The sequence below is a fragment of the Oncorhynchus nerka genome, linkage group LG26 (assembly GCF_034236695.1).
Source record: "Oncorhynchus nerka isolate Pitt River linkage group LG26, Oner_Uvic_2.0, whole genome shotgun sequence".
Classification (NCBI taxonomy): Eukaryota; Metazoa; Chordata; class Actinopteri; order Salmoniformes; family Salmonidae; genus Oncorhynchus; species Oncorhynchus nerka.
The window spans coordinates 47,694,606-47,708,854 of NC_088421.1; the positions used below are offsets into that span (position 1 = coordinate 47,694,606).

General features: G+C 58.6%; 1 protein-coding gene across 1 annotated transcript in view; it reads left to right on the forward strand.

The window, feature by feature from the left end:
• The window catches only part of LOC135564901 (mucin-2-like), a 112,941-nt gene extending 99,273 nt beyond the window's left edge, over positions 1–13,668 (forward strand). The window contains exons 10-26 of the mRNA XM_065010988.1: positions 584–839; positions 1,131–1,319; positions 3,078–3,318; positions 3,570–3,688; positions 3,829–5,121; positions 5,408–6,120; positions 6,224–6,488; positions 6,801–7,069; positions 8,821–9,329; positions 9,627–9,894; positions 10,041–10,210; positions 10,744–10,983; positions 11,250–11,333; positions 11,510–11,743; positions 12,591–12,762; positions 13,315–13,444; positions 13,545–13,668. Coding sequence (XP_064867060.1) covers positions 584–839; positions 1,131–1,319; positions 3,078–3,318; positions 3,570–3,688; positions 3,829–5,121; positions 5,408–6,120; positions 6,224–6,488; positions 6,801–7,069; positions 8,821–9,329; positions 9,627–9,894; positions 10,041–10,210; positions 10,744–10,983; positions 11,250–11,333; positions 11,510–11,743; positions 12,591–12,762; positions 13,315–13,444; positions 13,545–13,668 — 5,276 coding nt within the window. The remainder of the gene's footprint in view (positions 1–583; positions 840–1,130; positions 1,320–3,077; positions 3,319–3,569; positions 3,689–3,828; positions 5,122–5,407; positions 6,121–6,223; positions 6,489–6,800; positions 7,070–8,820; positions 9,330–9,626; positions 9,895–10,040; positions 10,211–10,743; positions 10,984–11,249; positions 11,334–11,509; positions 11,744–12,590; positions 12,763–13,314; positions 13,445–13,544) is intronic.
• Positions 13,669–14,249: the final 581 nt, after the last annotated feature.

Genomic DNA, 14,249 nt, shown 5'->3' on the forward strand with positions numbered 1-14,249 from the left:
CTCTGTTCAGCCTCACCAGTCCAGCCACCAGAAACACCTCTGTTCAGCTCTCACCAGTCCAGCCCCCAGAATCACCTCTGTTCAGCTCTCACCAGTCCAGCCCCCAGAATCACCTCTGTTCAGCCCTCACCAGTCCAGCCCCAGAATCACCTCTGTTCAGCTCTCACCAGTCAGCCCCCAGAAACACCTCCTTCAGCTCTCACCAGTCCAGCCCCCAGAATCACCTCTGTTCAGCTCTCACCAGTCCAGCCCCCAGAATCACCTCTGTTCAGCCCTCACCAGTCCAGCCCCCAGAAACACCTCCGTTCAGCTCTCACCAGTCCAGCCCCCAGAATCACCTCCGTTCAGCTCTCACCAGTCCAGCCCCCAGAAACACCTCCGTTCAGCTCTCACCAGTCCAGCCCCCAGAATCACCTCTGTTCAGCTCTCACCAGTCCAGCCCCAGAATCACCTCTGTTCAGCCCTCACCAGTCCAGCCCCCAGAAACACCTCTGTTCAGCTCTCACCAGTCCAGCCCCCAGAAACACCTCCGTTCAGCTCTCACTAGTCCAGCCCCCAGAAACACCTCTGTTTCACCTACCAGTCCAGCCCCCAGAAACTCTGGTCAGCCCTCACCAGTCCAGCCCCAGAAACACCTCCATTCAGCTCTCACCAGTCCAGCCCCCAGAACCACCTCCATTCAGCTCTCACCAGTCTAGCCCCCCAAAACCACCTCCATTCAGCTCTCACCAGTCCAGCCCCCAGAAACACTCTGCTCCAGCTCTCAGCCAGCCCCAGAACCACCTCCATTCAGCTCTCACCAGTCCAGCCCCAGAACCACCTCTGTTCAGCTCTCACCAGTCCAGCCCCAGAAACACCTCCTTCAGCTCTCACCAGTCCAGCCCCAGAAACACCTCTGTTCAGCTCTCACCAGTCCAGCCCCCAGAACCACCTCTGTTCAGCTCTCACCAGTCCAGCCCCCAGAAACACCTCCCTTCAGCTCTCACCAGTCCAGCCCCCAGAAACACCTCTGTTCAGCCCTCACCAGTCCAGCCCCCAGAAACACCTCTGTTTAGCTCTCACCAGTCCAGCCCCAGAAACACCTCTGTTCAGCTCTCACCAGTCCAGCCCCCAGAATCACCTCTGTTCAGCTCTCACCAGTCCAGCCCCCAGAAACACCTCCCTTCAGCTCTCACTCAGTCCAGCCCCCAGAAACACACTCCCTTCAGCTGTCTCCAGTCCAGCCCCCAGAAACCAGCTCTCACCAGTCCAACCCCAGAAACACTCTGTTCAGCTCTCACCAGTCCAGCCCCAGAAACACCTCCGTTCAGCTCTCACCAGTCCAGCCCCAGAAACACCTCCGTTCAGCTCTCACCAGTCCAGCCCCAGAAACACCTCCGTTCAGCTCTCACCAGTCCAGCCCCCAGAAACACCTCCCTTCAGCTCTCACCAGTCCAGCCCCCCAGAAACACCTCTGTTCAGCTCTCACCAGTCCAGCCCCAGAAACACCTCTGTTCAGCTCTCACCAGTCCAGCCCCCAGAAACACCTCCTTCAGCTCTCACCAGTCCAGCCCCCAGAATCACCTCTGTTCAGCTCTCACCAGTCCAGCCCCCAGAAACACCTCCGTCAGCTCTCACCAGTCCAGCCCCCAGAAACACCTCTGTTCAGCTCTCACCAGTCCAGCCCCCAGAAACACCTCTGTTCAGCTCTCACCAGTCCAGCCCCCAGAAACACCTCTGTTCAGCTCTCACCAGTCCAGCCCCAGAAACACCTCAGCTCTCACCAGTCAGCATCTCTGTTCGGCTCTCACCAGCCCAGCCCCCAGAAACACCTCTGTTCAGCTCTCACCAGTCCAGCCCCCAGAAACACCTCTGTTCAGCCCTCACCAGTCCAGCCCCCAGAAACACCTCCCCTTCAGCTCTCACCAGTCCAGCCCCCAGAAACACCTCCTTCAGCTCTCACCAGTCCAGCCCCCAGAAACACCTCCTTCAGCTCTCACCAGTCCAGCCCCAGAAACACCTCCCTTCAGCCCTCACCAGTCAGCCCCAGAAACACCTCCCTTCAGCTCTCACCAGTCCAGCCCCCAGAAACACCTCCCTTCAGCTCTCACCAGTCCAGCCCCAGAAACACCTCCCTTCAGCTCTCACCAGTCCAGCCCCCAGAAACATCTACCTTCAGCTCTCACCAGTCCAGCCCCCAGAAACACCTCTGTTCAGCTCTCACCAGTCCAGCCCCCAGAAACACCTCTGTTCAGCTCTCACCAGCCCAGCCCCCAGAAACACCTCTGTTCAGCTCCCACCAGTCCAGCCCCCAGAAACACCTCTGTTCAGCTCTCACTAGTCCAGCCCCCAGAAACACCTCTGTTCAGCTCTCACCAGTCCAGCCCCAGAAACACCTCCGTTCAGCTCTCACCAGTCCAGCCCCCAGAAATACCTCCCTTCACCACCAGTCCAGCCCCCAGAAACACCTCTGTTCAGCTCTCACCAGTCCAGCCCCCAGAAACACCTCCCTTCAGCTCTCACCAGTCCAGCCCCCAGAATCACCTCTGTTCAGCTCTCACCAGTCCAGCCCCAGAAACACCTCCCTTCAGCTCTCACCAGTCCAGCCCCCAGAAACACCTCCCTTCAGCTCTCACCAGTCCAGCCCCCAAAACACCTCCCTTCAGCCCTCACCAGTCCAGCCCCCAGAAACACCTCCCTTCAGTCTCACCAGTCCAGCCCCAGAAACACCTCCCTTCAGCCCTCACCAGTCAGCCCCCAGAAACCTCCCTTCAGCCCTCACCAGTCCAGCCCCAGAAACACCTCCCTTCAGCTCTCACCAGTCCAGCCCCAGAAATACCTCCCTTCAGCTCTCACCAGTCCAGCTCCCAGAAACACCTCTGTTCAGCTCTCACCAGTCCAGCCCCCAGAAACACCTCCCTTCAGCTCTTACCAGTCCAGCCCCCCAGAAACACCTCTGTTCAGCCCTCACCAGTCCAGCCCCCAGAAACACCTCCCTTCAGCTCTCACCAGTCCAGCCCCCAGAAACCTCCCTTCAGCCCTCACCAGTCCAGCCCCCAGAAACACCTCCTTCAGCTCTCACCAGCTCCTCCCTTCAGCTCTCACCAGTCCAGCCCCCCAGAAACCTCACAGCTCTCACCAGTCCAGCCCCCAGAAACACCTCTGTTCAGCTCTCACCAGTCCAGAAACACCTCTGTTCAGCTCCCAGAAACATCTCTGTTCAGCTCTCACCAGCCCCCCCAGAAACACCTCTCAGCTCACCAGTCCAGCCCCAGAAACACCCCTCACCAGTTCAGCTCTCACCAGTCCAGCCCAGAAACACCTCCCTTCAGCTCTCCAGTCCAGCCCCCAGAAACACCTCCTTCAGCTCTCACCAGTCCAGCCCCCAGAAACACCTCCTTCAGCCCTCACCAGTCCAGCCCCAGAAACACCTCCCTTCAGCTCTCACCAGTCCAGCCCCCAGAAACACCTCCCTTCAGCTCTCACCAGTCCAGCCCCAGAAACACCTCCTTCAGCTCTCACCAGTCCAGCCCCAGAAACATCTACCTTCAGCTCTCACCAGTCCAGCCCCCAGAAACACCTCTGTTCAGCTCTCACCAGTCCAGCCCCCAGAAACACCTCTGTTCAGCTCTCACCCAGCCCAGCCTCTGAAACACCCAGCTCTCCACCAGTCCAGCCCCCAGAAAACACCTCTGTTCAGCTCTCACTAGTCAGCCCCCAGAAACACCTCTGTTCAGCTCTCTCACCAGTCCAGCCCCCAGAAACACCTCCGTTCAGCTCTCACCAGTCCAGCCCCAAATACCTCCCTTCAGCTCTCACCAGTCCAGCCCCAGAAACACCTCTGTTCAGCTCTCACCAGTCCAGCCCCCAGAAACACCTCCCTTCAGCTCTCCACCAGTCCAGCCCCCAGAATCACCTCCCAGCTCTCACCAGTCCAGCCCCAGAAACACCTCCTTCAGCTCTCACCAGTCCAGCCCCCAGCTCTCCCAAGCCCCCAGAAACACCTCCCTTCAGCCCTCACCAGTCCAGCCCCAGAAACACCTCCCAGCTTCGCAGTCCAGCCTCTGAGCACCTCCCTTCAGCCTCACCAGTCCAGCCCCAGAAACCTCCTTCAGCCCTCACCAGTCCAGCCCCAGAAACACCTCCTTCAGCTCTCTTAGTCCAGCCCCCAGAAATACCTCCCTTCAGCTCTCCCAGTCCAGCCCCATCACCTCTGTTCAGCTCTCACCAGTCCAGCCCCCAGAACACCTCCCTTCAGCTCTTACCAGTCCAGCCCCCAGAAACACCTCCCTTCAGCCCTCACCAGTCCAGCCCCCAGAAACACCTCCCTTCAGCCCTCACCCCAGCCTTCACCAGTCCAGCCCCCAGAAACACCTCCCTTCACCAGTCCCCCCAGAAATACCTCCCTTCAGCTCACCAGTCCAGCCCCCAGAAACACCTCTGTTCTTCACCAGTCCAGCCCCCAGAAACACCTCCTCAGCTCTTTCAGTCCAGCCCCCAGAAACACCTCTGTTCACCCCCTTCAGCTCTCAGCCAGTCCAGCCCCCAGAAACACTCTGTTCAGCCCTCACCAGTCCAGCCCCAGAAACACCTCCTTCAGCTCTCCAAGTCCAGCCCCCAGAAATACCTCCAGCCTCCCCAGAAACACCTCCATTCAGCTTCAGTCCAGCTCTGTTCAGCCCTCCACCAGTCCAGCCCCCAGAAACACCTCCCTTCCAGCTCTCACCAGTCCAGCCCCCAGAATCACCTCCCTTCAGCTCTCACCAGTCCAGCCCCCAGAAACACTCCCTTCAGCTCCTCACCAGTCCAGCCCCCAGAAACACCTCCCTTCAGCTCTCACCAGTCCAGCCCCCGAAATACCTCTGTTCAGCTCTCACCAGTCCAGCCCCCAGAAACACCTCTGTTCAGCTCTCCACCAGTCCAGCCTCCAGAAACACCTCCGTTCAGCTCTCACCAGTCCAGCCCCCAGAAACACCTCCGTTCAGCTCTTACTCCCAGCCAGCCCCAGAACACCTCCGTTCAGCTCTCACACCAGTCCAGCCCCAGAAACACTCCCTTCAGCTCACCAGTCCAGCCCCCAGTCACCTCTGTTCAGCTCTCACCAGTCCAGCCCCCAGAAACACCTCTGTTCAGCTCTCACCAGTCAGCCCCAAAACACCTCCTTCAGCTCTCACCAGTCCAGCCCCCAGAATCACCTCTTCAGCTCTCACCAGTCCAGCCCCCAGAAACACCTCCCTTCAGCTCTCACCAGTCCAGCCCCCAGAAACACCTCCCTTCAGCTCTCACCAGTCCAGCCCCAGAAACACCTCCGTTCAGCTCTCACCAGTCCAGCCCCCAGAAACACCTCCGTTCAGCTCCAGTCCAGCCCCCAGAAACACCTCCAGCCCCAGTCCAGCCCCCAGAAACACCTCTGTTCAGCTCTCACCAGTCCAGCCCCCAGAAACACCTCCCTTTCAGCTCTCACCAGTCCAGCCCCAGAAACACCTCCCCTTCAGCCCTCCAGCCCCCAGAAACACCTCCCCTTCAGCTCTCACCAGTCCAGCCCCCAGAAACACCTCCTTCAGCTCTCACCAGTCCAGCCCCAGAAACACCTACCTTCAGCTCTCACCAGTCCACCCCCAGAAACACCTCCCTTCAGCCCTCACAGTCCATCCCCAAAACACCTCCCTTCAGCTCTCAAAAGTCCAGCCCCCAGAAACACCTCCTTCAGCTCTCACCAGTCCAGCCCCAGAAACACCTTTCAGCTCTCACCAGTCCAGCTCCCAGAAACATCTACCTTCAGCTCTGTCCAGCCCCAGAAACACCTCTTTCAGCTCAGCCCCCAGAAACACCTCCCCTTCAGCTCTCACCAGCCCAGCCCCCCAGAAATACCTCCCTTCAGCTCTCACCAGTCCAGCCCCCAGAAGCACCTCAGCTCACAGTCCAGCCCCCAGAAACACCTCTGTTCAGCTCTCACCAGTCCAGCCCCCAGAAACACCTCTGTTCAGCTCTCACCAGTCAGCCCCCAGAAACACCTCCGTTCAGCTCTCACCAGTCCAGCCCCCAGAAACACCTCTTCAGCTCTACAGTCAGCCCCAGAAACACCTCCCTTCAGCTCTCACCAGTCCAGCCCCCAGAAATACCTCCCTTCAGCTCTCACCAGTCCAGCCCCAGAAACACACTCTGTTCAGCTCTCACCAGTCCAGCCCCAGAAACACCTCCCTTCAGCTCTCACCAGTCCAGCCCCCAGAAACACCTCCTTCAGCTCTCAGCTCCAGCCTCGGGAGAAACATCCTCCTTCAGCTCTCACCAGTCCAGCCCCCAGAAACACCTCCCTTCAGCCCTCACCAGTCCAGCCCCAGAAACACCTCCCTTCAGCCCTCACCAGTCCAGCCCCAGAAACACCTCCCTTCAGCTTCAGCTCCCACAAGTACCTCCTTCAGCTCTCAGTCCAGCCCCCAGAAACACACTCTGTTCAGCTCTCCTGAGTCCAGCCCCCAGAAACACACTCTGTTCAGCTCTCAGCCCCAGTATGTTCCAGCCCCCAGAAACACCTCCCTTCAGCTCTCACCAGTCCAGCCCCCAAAACACCTCCCTTCAGCCCTCACCAGTCCAGCCCCAGAAACCTCCCTTCAGCCCTCACCAGTCCAGCCCCAGAAATACCTCCTTCAGCTCTCTCACCAGTCCAGCCCCAGAAACACCTCTGTTCAGCTCTCACCAGTCCAGCCCCCAGAAACACCTCCCTTCAGCTTACTCCAGCCCCAGAAACACCTCTGTTCAGCCCCCAGAAACACCTCCCTTCAGCTCTCACCAGTCCAGCCCCCAGAAACACCTCTGTTCAGCTCTCACCAGTCCAGCCCCCAGAAACACCTCCTTCAGCTCTCACCAGTCAGCCCCCAGAATCAGCTCTCACCAGTCCAGCCCCCAGAAACACCTCTGTTCAGCTCTCACCAGTCCAGCCCCAGAAACACCTCCCTTCAGCTCTCACCAGTCCAGCCCCCAGAAACACCTCCTTCAGCTCTCACCAGTCCAGCCCCCTTCAGAAACAAAACACCTCCCTTCAGCTCTCACCAGTCCAGCCCCCAGAAACACCTCTGTTCAGCTCTCACCAGTCCAGCCCCCAGAAACACCTCTGTTCAGCTCTCACCAGTCCAGCCCCCAGAAACACCTCCCGTTCAGCTCTCACCAGTCCAGCCCCCAAGTAAACACACTCCTTTCAGCTCTCACCAGTCCAGCCCCCAGAAACACCTCCCTTCAGCTCTCACCAGTCCAGCCCCCAGAAACACCTCCCTTCAGCTCTCACCAGTCCAGCCCCCCCTTCAGCCCTCACCAGTCCATCCCCCAGAAACACCTCCTTCAGCTCTCACCAGTCCAGCCCCCAGAAACACCTCCCTTCAGCTCTCACCAGTCCAGCCCCCAGAAACACCTCCCTTCAGCTCTCACCAGTCCAGCCCCCAGAAACACCTCACTTCAGCTCTCACCAGTCCAGCCCCAGAAACCTCCCTTCAGCCCTCACCAGTCCAGCCCCCAGAAACACCTCCCTTCAGCTCTCACCAGTCCAGCCCCCAGAAATACCTCCTTCAGCTCTCACCAGTCCAGCCTTCAGCTCTCAGAAACACCTCCTTCAGCTCTCACCAGTCCAGCCCCCAGAAACACCTCTGTTCAGCTCTCACCAGTCCAGCCCCAGAAACACCTCCCTTCAGCTTCAGCCAGCCCCCAGAAACACCTCTGTTCAGCTCTCACCAGTCAGCCCCCAGAAACACCTCTGTTCAGCTCTCACCAGTCCAGCCCCCCAGAAACACCTCCCTTCAGCTCTCACCAGTCCAGCCCCAGAATCACCTCTGTTCAGCTCTCACCAGTCCAGCCCCCAGAAACACCTCCGTTCAGCTCTCACCAGTCCAGCCCCCAGAAACACCTCTGTTCAGCTCTCACCAGTCCAGCCCCCAGAAACACCTCTGTTCAGCACTCACCAGTCCAGCCCCCAGAAACACCTCTGTTCAGCTCTCACCAGTCCAGCCCCCAGAAACACCTCTGTTCAGCTCTCACCAGTCCAGCCCCCAGAAACACCTCCCTTCAGCTCTCACCAGTCCAGCCCCCAAACACCTCCGTTCAGCTTTCACCAGTCCAGCCCCCAGAAACACCTCCCTTCAGCTCTCACCAGTCCAGCCCCAGAAATGCCTCCTTCAGCTCTCACCAGTCCAGCCCCTCAGAAACACCTCTGTTCAGCTCTCACCAGTCCAGCCCCCAAACACCTCCCTTCAGCTCTTACCAGTCCAGCCCCAGAAACACTCTGTTCAGCCCTCACTAGTCCAGCCCCAGAAACACCTCCTTCAGCTCTCACCAGTCCAGCCCCCAGAAACCTCCCCTTCAGCTCCTCACCAGTCCAGCCCCCAGAAACACCTCCCTTCAGCTCTCACCAGTCCAGCCCCCAGAAACACCTCCTTCAGCTCTCACCAGTCCAGCCCCAGAAACACCTCTGTTCAGCTCTCACCAGTCCAGCCCCCAGAAACACCTCTGTTCAGCTCTCACCAGTCCAGCCCCCAGAAACACCTCCGTTCAGCTCTCACCAGTCCAGCCCCCAGAAACACCTCCGTTCAGCTCTCACCAGTCCAGCCCCCAGAAACACCTCCGTTCAGCTCTCACCAGTCCAGCCCCAGAAACACCTCTGTTCAGCTCTCACCAGTCCAGCCCCCAGAAACACCTCCTTCAGCTCTCACCAGTCCAGCCCCCAGAAACACCTCTGTTCAGCTCTCACCAGTCCAGCCCCCCAGAAACACCTCTCCTTCAGCTCTCACCAGTCCAGCCCCCAGAAACACCTCCTTCAGCTCTCACCAGTCCAGCCCCAGAAACACCTCCGTTCAGCTCTCACCAGTCCAGCCCCCAGAAACACCTCCTTCAGCTCTCACCAGTCCAGCCCCAAAACACCTCCTTCAGCTTTCACTAGTCCAGCCCCAGAAACACCTCCCTTCAGCTCTCACCAGTCCAGCCCTCAGAAACACTTCCTTCAGCTCTCACCCATCCAGCCCCTAGAAACACCTCCCTTCAGCTCTCACCAGTCCAGCCAGAAACACCTCCCTTCAGCTCTTACCAGTCCAGCCCCCAGAAACACCTGTTCAGCCCTCACTAGTCCAGCCCCCAGAAACACCTCCCTTCAGCTCTCACAGTCCAGCCCCAGAAACCTCCCTTCAGCCCTCACCAGTCAGCCCCAGAAACACCTCCCTTCCAGCTCTCCCAGTCCAGCCCCAGAAATACCTCCCTTCAGCACTCACCAGTCCAGCCCCCTAGAAATACCTATGTTCAGCTCTCACCAGTCCAGCCCCCAGAAACACTCTGTTCAGTTCTCACCAGTCCAGCCCCCAGGAAACACCTCAGTTCAGCTCTCTACCAGTCCAGCCCCAGAAACAACTCCCTTCAGCTGCCCAGGCTACTCAGAAACACTCCTTCAGCTCTCACTAGTCCAGCCCCCAGAACACACTCTGTTCAGCTCTCACTAGTCCAGCCCCCAGAAACACCTCCTTCAGCTCTCACCAGTCAGCCCCAGAAACCTCCCTTCCAGCCCCTCACTTCCATCCCCAAACACCTCCTTCAGCTCTCACCAGTCCAGCCCCAGAAACACCTCCCTTCAGCTCCTCACCAGTCTAGCCCCAGAGACTCTCCACCTCCCTTAGCTCTCACCAGCCAGCCCCCAGAAACACACTCCCTTCAGCTCTCCACCAGTCCAGCCCCCCAGTAACACCTCCAGCTTCAGCTCACTCACCAGTCCAGCCCCAGAAACACCTCCCTTCAGCTCTCACCAGTCCAGCCCCCAGAAACACAGCTCTCCTCCCAGTTCTGTTCAGCTCTCACCAGTTCAGCCCCCAGAAACACCTCCCTTCAGCTCTCACCAGTCCAGCCACCAGAAACACCTCCGTTCAGCTCTCACCAGTCCAGCCCCCAGTAACACCTCTGTTCAGCACTCACCAGTCTAGCCCCCAGAAACACCTCCGTTCAGCTCTCACCAGTCCAGCCCCGAGAAACACCTCTGTTCAGCTCTCACCAGTCCAGCCCCCAGAAACACCTCTGTTCAGCTCTCACCAGTCCAGCCCCCAGAAACAACTCCTTCAGCTCTCACCCAGGCCAGCCCCAGAAACACCTCCCTTCAGCTCTCCTGCACTCCAGCCCCCAGTCCAACACCTCTGTTCAGCACTCACCAGTCCAGCCCCCAGAAACACCTCCGTTCAGCTCTCACCAGTCCAGCCCGAGAAACACCTCTGTTCAGCTCTCACCAGTCCAGCCCCAGAAACACCTCTGTTCAGCTCTCACCAGTCCAGCCCCCAGAAACACTCCTTCAGCTCTCACCAGTCCAGCCCCCAGAAACACCTCCCTTCAGCTCTCATCAGTCCAGCCCCAGAAACACTCTCACTTCAGCTCTCACCAGCCCCAGAAACACCTCTGTTCCATTCACCAGCCCTCAACCAGTCAGCCCCCTAGAAACACCTCCTTCAGCTCTCACCAGTCCAGCCCCCAGAAACACCTCTGTTCAGCTCTCACCAGTCCAGCCCCAGAAACACCTCTGTTCAGCTCTCTCACCAGTCCAGCCCCAGAAACACCTCTGTTCAGCTCTCACCAGTCCAGCCCCAGAAACACCTCCTGTTCAGCTCTCACCAGTCCAGCCCCCAGAAACACCTCCGTTCAGCTCTCACCAGTCAGCCCCAGAAACACCTCTGTTCAGCTCTCACCAGTCCAGCCCCAGAAACACCTCTGTTCAGCTCTCACCAGTCAGCCCCCAGAAACACCTCTGTTCAGCCCTCACCAGTCCAGCCCCCAGAAACACCTCCCTTCAGCTCTCACCAGTCCAGCCCCCAGAAACACCTCCCAGCTTTCACCAGTCAGCTCTCCCCTTCAGCTCTCACCAGTCCAGCCCCCAGAAACACCTCCCTTCAGCTCTCACCAGTCCAGCCCCAGAAACACCTCTGTAGCTCTCACCAGTCAGCCACAGAAACACCTCCCTTCAGCTCTTACCAGTCCAGCCCCAGAAACACCTCTGTTCAGCCCTCACCAGTCCAGCCCCCAGAAACACCTCCCTTCAGCTCTCACCAGTCCAGCCCCCAGAAACCTCCCTTCAGCCCTCACCAGTCCAGCCCCCAGAAACACCTCCTTCAGCTCTCACCAGTCCAGCCCCAGAAATACCTCCCTTCAGCTCTCACCAGTCAGCCCCCAGAAACACTCTATTTCAGCTCTCACCAGTCCAGCCCCAGAAACACCTCTGTTCAGCTCTCACCAGTCCAGCCCCCAGAAACACCTCCGTTCAGCTCTCACCAGTCCAGCCCCCAGAAACACCTCCGTTCAGCTCTCACCAGTCCCGCCCCAAAACACCTCCGTTCAGCTCTCACCAGGTCAGCCCCCAAAACACCTCTGTTCAGCTCTCACCAGTCCAGCCCCAGAAACACCTCCCTTCAGCTCTCACCAGTCCAGCCCCCAGAAACCTCCCTTCAGCCCTCACCAGTCCATCCCCCAGAAACACCTCCCTTCAGCTCTCACCAGTCCAGCCCCCAGAAACACCTCCCTTCAGCTCTCACCAGTCCAGCCCCCAGAAACACCTCCCTTCAGCTCTCACCAGTCCAGCCCCCAGAAACACCTTCAGCTCTCATCAGTCCAGCTCCAGAAACACCTCCCTTCAGCTCTCACCAGTCCAGCCCCAGAAACACCTCACTTCAGCTCTCACCAGTCCAGCCCCCAGAAACACCTCCGTTCAGCCCTCTCTGACCAGTCCAGCCCCCAGAAACACCTCCTTCAGCTCTCACCAGTCAGCCCCAGAAACACCTCCTTCAGCTCTCACCAGTCCAGCCCCAGAAACACCTCTGTTCAGCTCTCACCAGTCCAGCCCCCAGAAACACCTCTGTTCAGCTCTCACCAGTCCAGCCCCAGAAACACCTCTGTTCAGCTCTCACCAGTCCAGCCCCAGAATCACCTCCCTTCAGCTCTCACCAGTCCAGCCCCCAGAAACACCTCCCGTTCAGCTCTCACCAGTCCAGCCCCCAGAAACACCTCTGTTCAGCTCTCAGCCCCCAGTCCAGCCCCCAGAAACACCTCTGTTCAGCTCTCACCAGTCCAGCCCCAGAAACACCTCTGTTCAGCTCTCACCAGTCCAGCCCCAGAAACAACTCCAGAAACACCTCCTTCAGCTCTCACCAGTCCAGCCCCCAGAAACACCTCCGTTCAGCTCTCACCAGTCCAGCCCCCAGAAACACCTCCGTTCAGCTCTCACCAGTCCAGCCCCCAGAAACACCTCCAGCTCCCTTCAGCTCTCACCAGTCCAGCCCCCAGAAACACCTCCCTTCAGCTCTCACCAGTCCAGCCCCAGAAACACCTCCTGTTCAGCTCTCACCAGTCCAGCCCCAGAAACACCTCTGTTCAGCTCTCACCAGTCCAGCCCCAGAAACACCTCCGTTCAGCTCTCACCAGTCCAGCCCCCAGAAACACCTCCCCTTCAGCTCTCACCAGTCCAGCCCCCAGAAACACCTCTGTTCAGCTCTCACCAGTCCAGCCCCAGAAACACCTCCTTCAGCTCTCACCAGTCCAGCCCCCAGAAACACCTCCTTCAGCTCTCACCAGTCCAGCCCCCAGAAACACCTCCCTTCAGCTCTCACCAGTCCAGCCCCCAGAAACACCTCCGTTCAGCTCTCACCAGTCCAGCCCCAGAAACACCTCTGTTCAGCTCTCTGTCAGCCCCCAGTCCAGCTCTCACCTGTCTAGCCCCAGAAACACCTCCCTTCAGCTCTCACCAGTCCAGCCCCCAGAAACACCTCTGTTCAGCTCTCACCAGTCCAGCCCCCAGAAACACCTCTGTTCAGCTCTCACCAGTCCAGCCCCCAGAAACACTCCCTTCAGCTCTCACCAGTCCAGCCCCAGAAACACCTCCCTTCAGCTCTCACCAGTCCAGCCCCCAGAAACACCTCCCTTCAGCTCTCACCAGTCCAGCCCCAGAAACACCTCTGTTCAGCTCTCACCAGTCCAGCCCCCAGAAACACCTCCTCCAGCCCCCAGAAACACCTCTGTTCAGCTCTCACCAGTCCAGCCCCCAGAAACAACTCCCTTCAGCTCACCAGGCCAGCCCCCAGAAACACCTCCCCTTCAGCTCTCACCAGTCCAGCCCCCCAGAAACACCTCCCTTCAGCTCTCACCAGTCCAGCCCCCAGAAACACCTCTGTTCAGCTCTCACCAGTCCAGCCCCAGAAACACCTCCCTTCAGCTCTCACCAGTCCAGCCCCAGAAACACCTCCGTTCAGCTCTCCCACCAGCTCTCACCAGTCCAGCCCCCAGAAACACCTCCGTTCAGCTCTCACCAGTCCAGCCCCCAGAAACACCTCTGTTCAGCTCTCACCAGTCCAGCCCCAGAAACACCTCCGTTCAGCTCTCACCAGTCCAGCCCCCAGCTCTCCAAGGCCACACCTCCGTTCAGCTCACCAGTCCAGCCCCCAGAAACACCTCCCTTCAGCTCTCACCAGTCCAGCCCCTCACCTCCCTTCAGCTCTCACCAGTCCAGCCCCCAGAAACACCTCCGTTCAGCTCTCACCAGTCCAGCCCCCAGAAACACCTCCGTTCAGCTCTCACCAGTCCAGCCCCCAGAAACACCTTTGTTCAGCTCTCACCAGTCCAGCCCCCAGAAACACCTCCGTGAGTCACCGTCACTTCTCCTGGTCCTCCGCTGCATCCTTCTCCTCTCCGTGACACACACACACACACACACACACACACACACACACACACACACACACACACACACTGTGGCTATGGCTGAGTCCCTCTTAATAATAGTGAAAGTGTGCAAGGGAGGTTGGGTTGGTGTTTTGGCAGGGGTAGGAGTCGGTCGTTGGATGATGGCCCGGGAAGAACCGGTAACGGGAAAAGATAGTCAGCATATAACAGAGCCCGGTGGCAGAGAAGTTCATCTGACTGAAGGAGAGAGAGAGACAGAGAGAGAGAGGGAGAGGGAGACATAAAGAGAGAGAGAGAGGGAGAGAGAGAGAGAGAGGGAGAGAGAGAGAGAGAGACATAAAGAGAGAGAGAGAGAGAGGGGGAGAGGGAGAGAGAGAGAGCAACACTTACAGTGGGCACGACATGCACACAGGCATTCTATTTCCTCCCTCCATACACACAAACTCACATTTTCTCATAGCTCTGTAGCACGCGGGCTGCTTCGGCACGCCATCTCTTCACACACACACACACACACACACACGCGGGCGCATTGCAGCCAGTGCGCACACACGGACACACACAAACTCTCTTCGTCGGCTTTCCTCTGCACG